Source organism: Hypanus sabinus, chromosome 19, assembly GCF_030144855.1.
Source record: "Hypanus sabinus isolate sHypSab1 chromosome 19, sHypSab1.hap1, whole genome shotgun sequence".
Classification (NCBI taxonomy): domain Eukaryota; kingdom Metazoa; phylum Chordata; class Chondrichthyes; order Myliobatiformes; family Dasyatidae; genus Hypanus; species Hypanus sabinus.
In genome coordinates, this window is record NC_082724.1 from 39,472,336 (window position 1) to 39,486,408 (window position 14,073).

The window sequence follows — 14,073 nt, forward strand, 5'->3', positions numbered from 1 at the left end:
AGAGACACCCAAGTCTGTGCGGCTAGGTACAGCTCAAATGCCATCTATAAGTTTGCAGATGATACAGAATCTTAGCTGTGATGAGAAGGAGTACAGGAGTGAGCTATATCAGCTAGCTGAGTGGATTCACAACAACCACCTAGCGCTCAATTTCAGTAAGCCCAAAGAACCAATTGTGGACTTCAGAAAGGGTAAGACAAGGGAACACACACCAGTGCTCATAGGGGATCAGAAGTGAAAAGAGTGATTAATTTCAAGTTCCTGGGTGTCAATATCTCTGAGGATCTGAGCTGGACCCAACATATTGATGCAGCTACATGAAAGGCACAACAATGGCTCTACTTCATTAGGAGTTTAAGGAAATTTAATATGTTACCAAAAACACTCACATTTCTACAGATGTACTGTTGAGAACATTCTAACTCACTGCATCAATGTCTGGTGTGGAGGGGGGTGTGGTGGGAGGGGGGGAAGACACTGCACAGGATCGAAGTAAGTTGCAGAGAGTTGTAAACTTACTCAGCTCCATCACAGGCATTAGCCTCCATAGTATCCAGGACATCTGCAAGGGCCGATGCCTCAAAAGTGATGTCCATCATGCCTTTTTCTCATTGCTATCATCAGGAAGGAGGTACTGAAGCCTGAAGGCACACAATCAATGATTCATGAACAGCTTCTTCTCCTCTGCCATTCAATCTCTGAATGGACATTGAACCCATGAACACTACTCCACTACTTTTTAAATTTCTAATTTTGCACAATGTATTTAAATTAACTATTGTTTGTGTGTGTGTGTGTGTGTGTGTGTGTGTGTGTGTGTGTGTGTGTGTGTGTGTGTGTGTGTGTGTGTGTGTGTGTGTGTATATACACATAATTCGCAGTTTTTTTCTATGATTAAGTATTACATTATACTTGGACTATTCTTACCATGCCCATAGTCTGTTTTTCATCAATTATGCTATCGTTTGCACTGTTGTAACTATATGTTGTAACTATGTGGTTTTGTGCAGGTCTTGTAGCTTTAGTTTTGGTCTTGTTTGTCTGGTGGAATTGGAGCTCCTTTCCGGGGAACGCGCTAGTCGGTAGCGCAATATTAATATGCAGCAGCCTCTCCGGACTCTGGATTGGGGATTGCCAAATGTTATGTGGATTTTCTGGTGTAGTCTGTTTTGTCATGTGCTTTTGTGATATCATTCTGGAGGAACGTTGTCTCATTTTTTAACTGCATTGCATTTGTGGTTTCTAAATGACAATAAACTGAATCTGAATCTGAATACTGCTGCCACAAAGATAACAAAATTTCTCAACATATGCCAGTGATATTAAACCTAATTCTGATTCTCCTTTTATTTAAGGCCATAGGAGTAATGGCCCTAATACTCATCTTTGGATGGTAGGGAATCTTTGCTTCTGCATATACAAATTCTGGTTCTTGGGATAGCACACATGGTTCCCCCGAGGACTGAGCTGTGTTGTGCTCTGTTAACCATTTGCTACAAACTTGTTCCTCACCCAATATGTACCCAGCTTAACACACTTTGAATATCTTGTGATTCCAATTTTAAATAAATGATTTTTGTGAAACTCTATTTCATGCCCTTAAAATATTGAGAACCATAAGACTTCAATACACAGATAGACTGTGAAAATCAGGTTGGCACTGGATCCCAAAAGGAGGAATTTGTAGAATGCATATGAGATAGTTTCTAGATCAATTCATGGTCCAGCCCACAAAGAAAAAGGCAATTCTGGATTTGATGTTGTGAACCAGTTTTAATTAAGGAGCTTAAGATAAAGGAACCACTTGGAGGCAGTGAACATAATATGATAGAATTCACCCTGCAGATTGAGAGGCAGAAGCTAAATTCAGATGCACTGTTATTACATCTGAGTAAAGGTATCTACAGAGGCATGTGAGAGGAGCTGGCTAAAGCTGATCAGAAGGGGAGCCAAACAGGGATAATGGTAGATCGCCAATGGCAGGATTTTCTGGGAATGATTTGGAAGATTCAGATAATTCAAAGTGCATTTATTATCAAAATATGTATGCAGTATACAACTGAGATTCATCTCCCCCCTGGACAGCCATAAAACAAAGATGAAACATGCAATCTGTTCAAAGAAAAAAAAACATCAACTCCCCTCCCCTTATGCACAATAAAAACAAACTGCACAAACAGCAACAAAAAAAAAACAAGTGAAAACAAAAAATATAAAACACAATATCAAAAGACATATTTCAATTCAGTTCAGTGTAACTTCAGCTCTACAGGGCACCCTGATTCAAAATCACCCAAGCTAGCAACAAAAAAAGGAGCAACAAGAAACTGGGAAATATAATTACTGTGAATTGGAGTCCACAGTCCACAAAACGCATTGATCAAACCTTGCTCCGGCAGCGTCCTCTAACAGCACTGAAGGAGCGAGAGAGATCATTCAAATGCAAGGACCTTCCATTGGGGGCAATGAGCGAGGAGAGAGGCTATCACACACAGACACCTTCCTCTGTCAGCAGCGAGCGAGAGGCTGGGAGAAAGCACTGAACACTCACTTGCCTATGTACCCACCTCGATGATTTCGATCTTCCTCAGTGCTTTAATTGGTGAGATTGATGAGAGCTGCAGTCAATCATGGGTTTGTGCTCAGTCTCTGTTTCATCTCATTTCATACCAAAGAAGAATAATTCTAAGGGGAGAATGTGATGATTGTGGCTGGCAAGGGAAGTCAAAGACAGCATAAAAGCAAAGTTACAATAATGCAACAATTAGTAGAAAGCTGGAGGACTGGGAAGTTTTTCAAAATCCACCAGAAGGCAACCAAAAAAGCAAAAGGAGTGAGAAGACAAAATATGAAGGCAGACTAACCAATAATATAAAAGACAATACCAAAAGTTTCTCCAGATATATGAAAGTAACAGAGAATGGATATTGGACCACTGGAAAATGGTGCTGAAGTGGCAGTAATGGGGAACAAAGAAATAGAACAAAATAAGAAGTTTGCAATAGTAGTCTACACTGTGGAAGATACCAACATGATGCCAGAAACTTGAGAGAGTCTGGGGGCAATAGTGAATGTAGTTGCTATTCTAAAGGGAAAGGTACTTGGAAGGCTGAGAGATCTTGAGGTAGATAAGTCACCTGGAGCTGATAGACTACAACAAAGTTTTCTGAAAGAGGTAGCTGAAGAGATTGTAGAGGCTTTAGCAGTGAACATTCATAAATTACTAGAATAACAAATGGTTCCAAAGGACTTGGAAAATCACAAATGCCATTCCATTGATGGAGGAAAAAGATGGGAAATTATAGGCTCCTTAGCCCGATTTCAATGGCTGGTAAGAATTCAGAGTCCATTATTAAGGCTGATATTTCAGAATACTTGGAAGCATATGGTAAAATAGACTGAAATCAGCATAGCTGCCTAAAGGGGAGATCTTCCAAACAAATCTTTTGGACTTCTTTGACAAATTAACAAGTAAGGAGACTTGAGAACCACAGTGCATACCCTCAATATAAAAGAATGTCCTTTAGGACAGAATGAGGAAGAATTTCTTTAGCCAGAGGAACAGTGAATCTATGGAATTCTTTGTCACAGATGGCTGTGGAGGCTGCATCATTGTGTAAATTCAAAGCACAGTTCAAAGTTCAAAGTTCAAAGTAAATTTATTATGAAAGTACATATATATCACTATATACTGCCCCGAGCTTCATCTTCTTGCGGCATTCACAGTAAATGCAAAGAAGCAATAGAATCAATGTAACAAAGACAGACAAACAACCAATGTGCATAAGACAACAAACTGGAAATAAAAAGAGAGGAAAAAAAACAAAGTAGTAGTAATAAATAAATAAACAAGCAATAAATATCGAGAACATGAGATGTAGAGTCATTGAAAGTGAGTCCATAGGTTGTGGAATCAGTTCAGTGTTGGTTTGAGTATGTTATAACCATATATAACCATATAATAATTACAGCACGGAAACAGGCCATCTTGGCCCTTCTAGTCCGTGCCAACGCTTACACTCACCTAGACCCACTGGCCCGCACCCAGCCTATAACCCTTCATTCCTTTCCTGTCCATATACCTATCCAATTTTACTTTAAATGACAATACCAAACCTGCCTCTACAACTTCTACTGGAAGCTCATTCCACACAGCTACCACTCTCTGAGTAAAGAAATTCCCCCTCATGCTATTCTTAAACTTTTGCCCCCTAACTCTCAATTCATGTCCTCTTGTTTGAATCTCCCCTACTCTCAATGGAAAAAGCCTATCCACGTCAACTCTATCTATCCCCCTCATAATTTTAAATACCTCTATCAAGTCCCCCCTCAACCTTCTACACTCCAAAGAATAAAGACCTAACTTGTTCAACCTTTCCCTGTAACTTAGGTGCTGAAAACCAGGTAACATTCTAGTAAATCTTCTCTGTTCTCTCTCTATTTTGTTGATATCTTCCCTATAATTTGGTGACCAGAACTGTACACAGTACTCCAAATTAGGCCTTACCAATGCCTTGTATAATTTTAACATTACATCCCAACTCCTATACTCAATGCCCTGATTTATAAAGGCAAACATAGCAAAAGCTTTCTTCACCACCCTATCCACATGAGATTCCACATTCAGGGAACTATGCACCATTATTCCTAGATCACTCTGTTCTACTGCATTCTTCAATGCCCTACCATTTACCATGTATGTTCTATTTGGATTATTTCTACCAAAATGTAGCACCTCACACTTATCAGCATTAATCTGCATCTGCCATCTTTCACTTCTAACTGGCCTAAATCTCTCTGCAAGCTTTGAAAACCTACTTCATTATCCATTAACGACACCTACCTTAGTATCATCTGCATTCTTAATAATCCAATTTACCACCCCATCATCATCCAGATCATCCCCTCTGGTTCAAGATCCTGATGGTTGAGGGGTAATAGCTGTTCTTGAACCTGGTGGTGTGGGACCTGAGGCTCTGTACCTCCCTCCTGATGGCAGCAGTGAGAAGTCAGCATAGCCAGAATGGTCCTTGATGATGGATGCTGCTTTCCTACAACACTGCTCAATAGTGTAGAGGGCTTTACCCATGATGGACTGGGCTGTATCCACTACTCTTTGTAGGTTTTTCCATTAAAGGGCAGTGCTTTTTACATACCAGGCCATGATGTAATCAGTCAGTATACTCTCCACTGGGCATCTGTAGAAGTTTGGCAAAGTTTTAGATGACTTGCCAAATCTAAAGAAGACCCAGATCTGGGACAGATCCCCTGAAATAATAATGTTGAGAATTTAAAGTTGCTGACCATCTCCACCTCTGATTCCTTGATGACGATTGGCTCATGGATCTCCAAATTCCTCCTTCTGTAGTTAATAATCAGTTCTTTGGTTTCGCTGACACTGAGTGAGGGGTTATTGTTCTGGTACCATTTGGCCAGATTTTCAATCTCCCTCCTAGATGTCACCACCAAGCAGACATATAAATAGAATTGGAGCTGTACTTAACTTCAGAGTCATAAGTATAAAGTGAACAGAGTGGGGAGCTAAGCACACGGCCTTGTGGTGCACGTGTTCTGATGATCATTGTGGAGGAAGTGTTGTTACCTATCCAAATTGACTGGGGTCTGCAAGTAAACCAAAGGTCCAGTTGATAGGTTTTTGATTAGTAAGGGAGTCAAAAGTTTCGGGGCGGAAGTAGGTGAATGGGGCTGACAGGTAAAAATAAATAAGTCATGATCAAGTGACAGAGCAGGTTTGATAGTCAGGATGGCCTAAGTCTACTCCCAAGTCTTACAACCTTATAAAAAGTATTTTCTGTGTTTAACTTTGCATTGGTGTACTTTAAAAATAGCTTCATAAAGAAATACAGCAAGGAAAGTAGCTAATTAGCAGATTCATCAAATGAAAATGTACAATAGTTTTGTCACTGTTTCAATATCTGTCCCAGCATCTTGTGCAAGTTAAAGTTACATTATCTAGAAAAAACTAGATCAAAATATAAAGAACTGTATTTTGTGAACTTCACTGTATTCTCTAAAGCATCGTATCATGCCCATATGTAAGATAAGTAGTCTGAAATAAAACCGCATGACTGCCTTGACCTAAACTACTCCCCGCGTACTAAAACTTACTTAGCTGTACACTATTGGTAAAATAACCCAGTCACAAGTAGGTCTTGCTAGTCCCCTGCAAAAGTTGTGGCGGGAGATTAACAGACTCTCTAGGGAATGATATGAACAGCTGGAGTTACAGAAGAGATTGGTGGAGGCCCCAAGAAATGTCAGATGCAGCTTTGGTGTTCAATTCATTTCCTTTCCTGGCAGCCTTGTCCTCAAGAAGCAGTGAGTGACAGACTCCAATTTTTCCTCCCCAGTGACCTCTACCACCTGCTTCAGTACACCGGACAGATGTGTGGATGTATCAGGACCATTTAGAAGTGATTGAAATATGAGCCTGCCTATGAAATAAATGAAGATTGATTTAAGATGGAATTTTTAAATCATCCCATCAACACTCATAAGTACTAGATTTAATGGAGAAATTTAAGCTATTGTCTGCCAGTACAGGCTACATTTTTTTCTTTCAGAAATTAAATTCAGACAGACATTGTTAGTAGGATTGGTACTGGTATCTCTTTGTTTAACCTTTCACGCTGTTTAAAAAATCATTCTTTCAAAATATATGTTCAGAAATGTGACATCTTCAATTGTACTGCTACAGCATAACAATAAATATGTGTGATATAAGTTCAGTAAAAATAAGTGTTTCAGAATTAGTGTTAAGTTTTGTTTGTGATTGATGAAAACAACTAATTATTTGAAGAAATGCACAATAGATTGCCTAAACAGGAGATTCATTACAGATATCTAGCGAAATGTTATGACAGAGAAAAATTAAAACATTTTCTGAACCTTTACTGGGTACTGAGTTTCACAGAGCATGCAATGCCAATAAAAATCTTGTGATAAATTCTTTCAGTTACTCATTAGTTAACTTCAAATACACAAATTAAACTGATTTTCTGATATCGAACTGTGATTACAAAACCATTGCAATGGGGTCGAGAAATCTATTTGCCAAATTTTAGCAACAAAAGTGAGATTCACTTCATTTTACTGCACTGTCACAAAAACTGAAAGGTCCACCAACAAAGCACAAACATTACAATATTGACTTGAACAGGAAACTGGAATATATTTGGAAACCCTAAATAAAGTACATAATCAAAACTAAATACTTTATCTCTTTATGCTATTGGATCACATAAATTATTCATGGTCAATTCAGGTGGAAAATTTCAATTGCCAGTTTCTCAAAAATGCCCAATTAAGAAAGGGACTTCTGAGCTACAGACAGGCGCCACCGTCATTAAGGGGCAGTTTCTGAAGATTACAGGTCCCCAGCCTGTCAAACAGAGTCCTTTCTGTAGCTTGAGTAAATCAGTGGCTGTAAAGCTGAAATTAAATACTCTGTGTAAAAGAAAGCTCTTGTGAACTATCACCTTGTTTAAACAAATACCTGACTACTTTAAAGGGATTTTGCTGTGCTCAAGGTAATACTGGTGGTAAAGGGCAGGGTTGAAAATTTCACTTAATTGATTGTGTTCAATGTATTAGCTCATAGAAAAAAAAAACTGTTGAATAGGGAAAACCAGTAAAATTCTTTTGACTTATTTGAAGAATTGAAACTCACTGGTGCCAGGTGAATTGCAAAAGGCAGATCCGGAAATCAGATGGAAAACAAAGAAGATCTGACAAATCTGTTACAATAACCATCTGTAAAGTTAAGAACCTAATGAAGTGGAAATGCACCTGGCCATGTATGCACCAATTAGGACAGGTGGTAATAGCATAAGCCAGACAACATAGTTAACCTGGTTGTTGATGTGTGCAAGAAAAATCATCATAATTTCACACTTCAAGTATCACGTATGTCCATCAGATATTAAAAATACTCTAATCCTAGTCATTCTTGTAGCCTAATCCAAATAATCTATTTCAGATTTGTATACATCAGACATTAAATATTGTTTAATATTGCACCATATGTGTGTGTCTGTACAAGTTTTTTGTGTTGATATATATAAAAACAACACATGAGATTCTGGTGCTTTACAGAACCAGATTAATGGACCTTAGAAAAATCAATAAACAGGGGAATTTAGTACATAATTCAGCACGGAAGCCAAGAATAATGGGATAAAGCAAACCCTGGAGTTTCAGAGCACAAAAGGTTTAAATGTTATTGTGGAAACTGCACAAGGAGAATAATGACCTATTATTTTTACAAGTCAATAGTATCACTACATGTAAACATTTTTACAAGATAGCTAACAGCTCTAACAACTTTTCCTGTTAAAAGAAAATTAATTTGGCTGGAGTAATGATTATGTTTCCACAAAGAACGAGCAACCTTCAATCTAAACAAATGACACTCAGATCAACCAGAGCTGGAGATCCACCTTCCACTCCATTTGGTGGTTTTAAAGTATTTTAGACAGATCCCAAAATCAAAGATGTAAAGCTAAAAATTAAAATAATCCAGAATTTCAAAGAAATTGATCAATGAAAACTCCGTCAAAAACACACCTTCCGCTGGAGCTGGAGCATTTTGGATAAGATGCTAAAGCTTTTATTATCCTGAGAAAGAAATGTTTTAATGAGAGTTCCTGGAAGTGCAATGATTTGTAATTCTTTAGAATGGACCATACAAAGAGGATCAAATATACAGTTCATCATGCTTTACCTCTGCCTTATCCACAAATACTGCTGAAATTCTCTTTATTAAAGCTCTTCGATGAGTTACCTGCAATTTATATGTGAAGCAATGTGAAGTTAATGGTGCAGAACTACACATTTTTCTCTTGTTGTATATTTAGTTATTAGACTGTTAATCATACAATTCCAGTTACAATACCTACAGCTGTCCAAATCATTACAAAACTTAGGCCTAGAGATTCTACTGCTTATTACAATGTTTTTAGGCACTATGCAAAATAATTTTAAGAAGCCTGATTAGTGAACATCATTTGGGACCTTGTTAATTGGAGTTTTGATACAGATATTTTGTGCATATGACACTCATGTCCATGATACCCACCACCCAATAGTCTTCACAGTAGAACCCCTCCATAACCTTGCCTACAATACCTTACTAGAACACAGGATCTTCTACCCACTCCCAAACTCTGTCCTCCCAACAAATCTTTCGTTTTCCCTGCCGCATGTATCTGACTCTCCCCTCTGCACAGGTGAGATATTATAAAAGAAAGACATCAGTGTAGTTTTGAGCCATTTTCAGATATATGCATTCCAAAGGGTCTCGTGCAATTAGAGTCTGGCAACCTCACATAAACTAAATGATGCTAAATTTCCCTTTAATTATTGTAGAGGCTGACAGAGTGAAGCATGAGATAGAGCCGCTGACTCCCAGCTCCAGCATCCTAGGTTGGATTCTGACTTCAAGTGCTGCCAGTGTGGAGCTTGCACATTCTCCCTGACATCGTTTGGATTTCTCCAGCTACTCCCATTTTCTCCCACATCCCAAGACATTCACACTGCAGAATAACTGGCCACTGTAAACTTCCCTTCATGTATAGGTGAGTGGTTTCATACTATATGGCTGAATAATTCAAATTTTAAAAACTTGGTGACGTTAAGAGCTATGACGTAGATTGTAACAAATGATATCTAAGTGTTCCACATTCTCTTTACCACAAATTATTTATTACTGGCAAATGTTCAAGTCCATGCAGCTACATGAAAACAAACTCATCATAAAAGTATTTGAGTGCATGACAATCATAAATTTAACAGTGTTCAGTCAGGTCTGTCAATCATTTTTTTGATTTTATCCCTGAATATACCCATAGCTCCCAACAACCAACAATGCAGTAAACTGTTTACTGTTGCTTTGTTCACCTTGTCAATGATGATCAGTCTGGTGATTCACTGGAACCAACTCACTCCCTATCCTCATCCAATATCCACACACAAAATTTCAACAGATGGGAGAGAGAACCTGGTTGATTACTTCCTTTGCAATCTCTAGCTCAGAAATATCAAGGAAGACTTTAACATTTTCTACAACTGTTTGGCAGTTTCCTCACACTTGGAGTTTAGAACTTAGAATAAATGTTATTAAGAGAGCTGATGAGTGGTTTTAAAAATGTGAGAGGTCATTTCAAAGAAAAATACCTAGCAATGCAGCATTGTTTTATATATTGGTTATAATCGAGGTTTCAGCTAAGGAAAAGCATTGAGTACTGCTGTTTTAATCAATTATTCTGTCAGTGCCAAATTTGGATTATAGTAATTTGATCCATTTTTAAGAAATAAAGAATGATGACTAAACTTTATATTTTATTTTACATAAAAACAACTTAACTGAGGTTTGTTCAGTGACTGGAGTATTCCATGACACTGTTCAACAATGAGGGGTATGAAGATGTCCAACTTATCCAACATCCAACCATTCAGAATTTGAGGTTACTATCAAAATCTATGTGATTGATCGATCATTATAAGCATGATTTAAATTAAGTGCATGTCAATATTTTTGACTATCAAGAGCTTCATATTTAAAATTTTACATAAAAGCTTTGTTAACTAATTTCTACACATAAGTATTTCCCTTTCATCAAAAGATCAACCTACATTGCGAGCTTCTGTGCGGTATTCACATCTCCCTTTACTGCTGTACATACTGGTAAAACAGCTATACTTCTTTAGGTAAACAGATAACACTTGTAATAGACACATACAAGCCAGAAGGTATTCCAGGTCACTGTAACTAAGTACGTTTTACCTGCTAGTGTTTTCAACAAATTTCCATACTGTAACTGTACATCAAACGAATACAAAACACTCAAGTTTTACTCACTGCTAAAACTATTTTCCTTTATGTACCTGTGAAGGATATTTTGGCAGAAAACAGTTGCCCACAATGCTAGGTATCCTCTTGAAGTGATAGATCTGAGTAAGCACAGTTATTTAAGAATAGTGCAACAGCATCTGAGAAATACAACAGTTAAGCACAAAAGATATATTTTTAAGCAGTATTGATTAATTCTAATGCACTATATCATCCAGCTATCCATCAATGTACTTCCATTTAACAATGATTGCTGCTACTGAAACTGGATGTAAAAGGCCTTCAATACTCACTTCCTTCATGCAAAATATGGATTTCATTGGCTGAATGCAAGATATGCAAGTTCAATATGACCCGAGGAATTGAAAGCAATGTCAGCAGTACAGTGAGGTCATCTTAAGTACGTTGAGGTTATTTTCCCACATGTGGTCATTCAGAATGATGTTCCTACTGGAAGTAATCCAATATTCTATCCACCCATAATGTAAAATGGCATCAGTGCCAGCTATTTAATTTTCCACATTGTCCAACCACTAGAATCAGCAGGGAACTCATAGGGAAAAAAAAAACAGGTCAGTTGTTCTAATGAGCTTCTTTCTAATTCCCCTCAGTCGTGCTAGATTCAAAATTGTATTCATCAAACCATGAACATTTCTCTGTGACAAAGCACATCCATTATATTGAATGAACAAAATACAGAACACATGGAGGCTAACAAATGCAAGGTACATTTAATTTATAATGTAAAAGATAGGATAGGCATCTGTCAGAGAATTACTTGAAAACTCACTGCAATCAAGGGCATTCAGGGGACATTTTGAATATTTAAATCATGCCATCAATTCCCCAGATGTGATATGAAGAATGTTACAAACATTGGTGTCATTGCAACACAATAGCTTCAGGATGGAATAGAAATGTTAAATAAATAGGTATTCGAAAATTGTGAATTATCTTTGCCAGCTCATTTTTCAGGCTCTTAGACAGATTACCTAATGCACAATTTCAGTTTGCACTGGAAAATGAAATTAACAGTAATTGTAATTTATACATTTGTACTTCTCATCAAACTATTAATCTAACAGTAAGTATTGTTATATAGATGTAGAATTCAAACTTAAGTAATTATTGTTTAGTACTTTCAATGTTAGTGCTTGGAAATTAAACAGAATGATAATATACTTTGGGAGATAAGGAGACCATTCAGTCATCAAGTTTATGCTGGCTCCTTTTGAGCAAGATGTTAGATCTATTCTCTCACTCTTGAATCTGAAATACTGCAGTAACTTTGCAGAAAAACTTTAGAACATGAGGACCCCTGAATAACCATGACACAAAATCCAGTAATAAGGACTGATTAACTTTAAAAAGAATGCACATTGCAAGTCATGCAGAACATAATAAAGAAATGGAAAAACTGGAAAGGATTCAGAATTTCAGAAGCAAATACAAAAAAAAAGCGATCATTAGAGGGAAAATCAACTCCCAGAAGCACAAAAAGTTTCAAGTAAAGAAAACATCCACAGTCCTAAAACTATTCTAAAACCTGATAAAATAATAAGGATTTATTCACTCGAGCAAAGGACAAACAAAAATTTACACAATATACATCAGCATATTTGACACTGATTTCAGAATGACTGCAAAGTTTAATTGTGAAGCAACTCCTTTAGGAAGTTCCAAATTGAATGACCATAATTCTGTATATGACAATGAAAATGTGTGAGCTAAAATTCAGACAATTTGAACTTTGGAAATGTCAATTAGATCATAAGCCACCAGGAAAATGAAAAGATAGTGACAGCAACAAGATGCAAAAAGTTATTAAATGTATTTGCAAAAGTGGCAAATAACAAAATGTGATTAAACATAGTCATCTCATGAACTAGTGGTTGGGGTGGGGAAGTGTCTGCAGGGATGAAGGTACCGTAACAAAATACCAAAAAGAAACATACATCGTGTTGCATGGTGGAAGCAACTTTATTGCTCCCCTCAAGAACAGTATTTGACATCAGACTGCTGAATAGGATAACCAAAAGTGCAGATAAGGGAATGTATGACAGGGAGGACGAATTTAGAAACAGAATTACATGATGACTGACACTTTGCAATATTGTAGTGTGAAACTACCAACAACTTCCATTAATCTAGTAAATGGTTTTCATTGCCAAAGGCTTAAACTGTGCCAACATTTTTAAATATTATTAGTTTTCTTTGATTAGGCACTTCCAGGTGGGATAAAGTAGCATGTTGGCTTAAAAATAGTCAATAGAAATATAGGATTGTTTGAAAAAATGTTATTGATATAGAAGTCAATACAATCAGCCTGTGAGCTGAATAGCCATTAGTGAAGGAACAAACCTGAAAATATACAATATAGTCTTACAAATTCATAACACATCAACACCAAAGTCTTATCCATGTCACCATTCGTCATGGAAACTTGGCCAATGCCAAAGCTTTGGGAAAGTACCTAACTTATGAACAAGATAATTAGTTGGGATGATTTTAACATGCTCAACAAAATAACTTATTTCTCCAAAATCAACTACTGGAGCACAAATTTTTAAATTGACTTTATCTTGTCCATATTAAGACTGTGGTAAAACAGAGAGGAAAGAATCTAATGCCAGCTGGGAAAAGTTGCAGCAGCTAACCAACAATAGAAGAAGAGGAGACTGGGTCTGCCTCCTGAATCTCAATATTCAAAGTATTTATGGCAACTGTTGTCATCTCCACTTTAACATTGCACTTCACTACCACGTGCTTTGTATCCTTGGAGCAGCTATTATTTGACTATATTCTTTGAACAATGAGTAGAAGATTGACTGGAGATGATCTGGTGTTTAGATACTTGCATTTATCCTGAATGTCACCTTTTTATATCTTGATACAATAAAAAGCAGGAAATGTGTAATAGTTTTAATTCTAAAATCAAATGCACAGATACAGAATATTATATTCTCAGCGGCATTCAATTCAAATATTTACATCATTAAGTAAATTTGGCTATAAAACCTTGTTTCTGAAAACAGAAAATTCAGAAGAGAACACACTTAAATACCTTTGTAATATTTTAAATAGCTTGAAAGCCTTTATTCAGACAATGCAATGCTTTAAACATTAAGTGCTATTGTCACCCGCCTGCTTGAGTTACAGTGCCACCTACTGCTGTAAAACAGACATTAGAATTGGTTAGAGGC

General features: G+C 37.0%; 1 protein-coding gene across 15 annotated transcripts in view; it reads right to left on the minus strand.

Annotated features, from left to right (window-relative positions):
- Positions 1 to 14,073, minus strand: part of pdzrn3b (PDZ domain containing RING finger 3b) — a 256,148-nt gene that overhangs the window by 80,236 nt on the left and 161,839 nt on the right. The window contains exon 1 of one of the 15 annotated variants that reach the window (XM_059944355.1): positions 520 to 762. The exons of 13 other annotated variants lie outside the window; for them this stretch is intronic. Coding sequence is in view for 1 of the 2 variants with exons in the window: in XM_059944348.1 (XP_059800331.1) it covers positions 520 to 538 (19 nt within the window). In the remaining variant the exon portion in view is untranslated. Of the gene's footprint in view, positions 1 to 519; positions 763 to 14,073 lie in introns of those variants that run through there. One more of the 15 variants, XM_059944348.1, reaches the window with a different exon arrangement.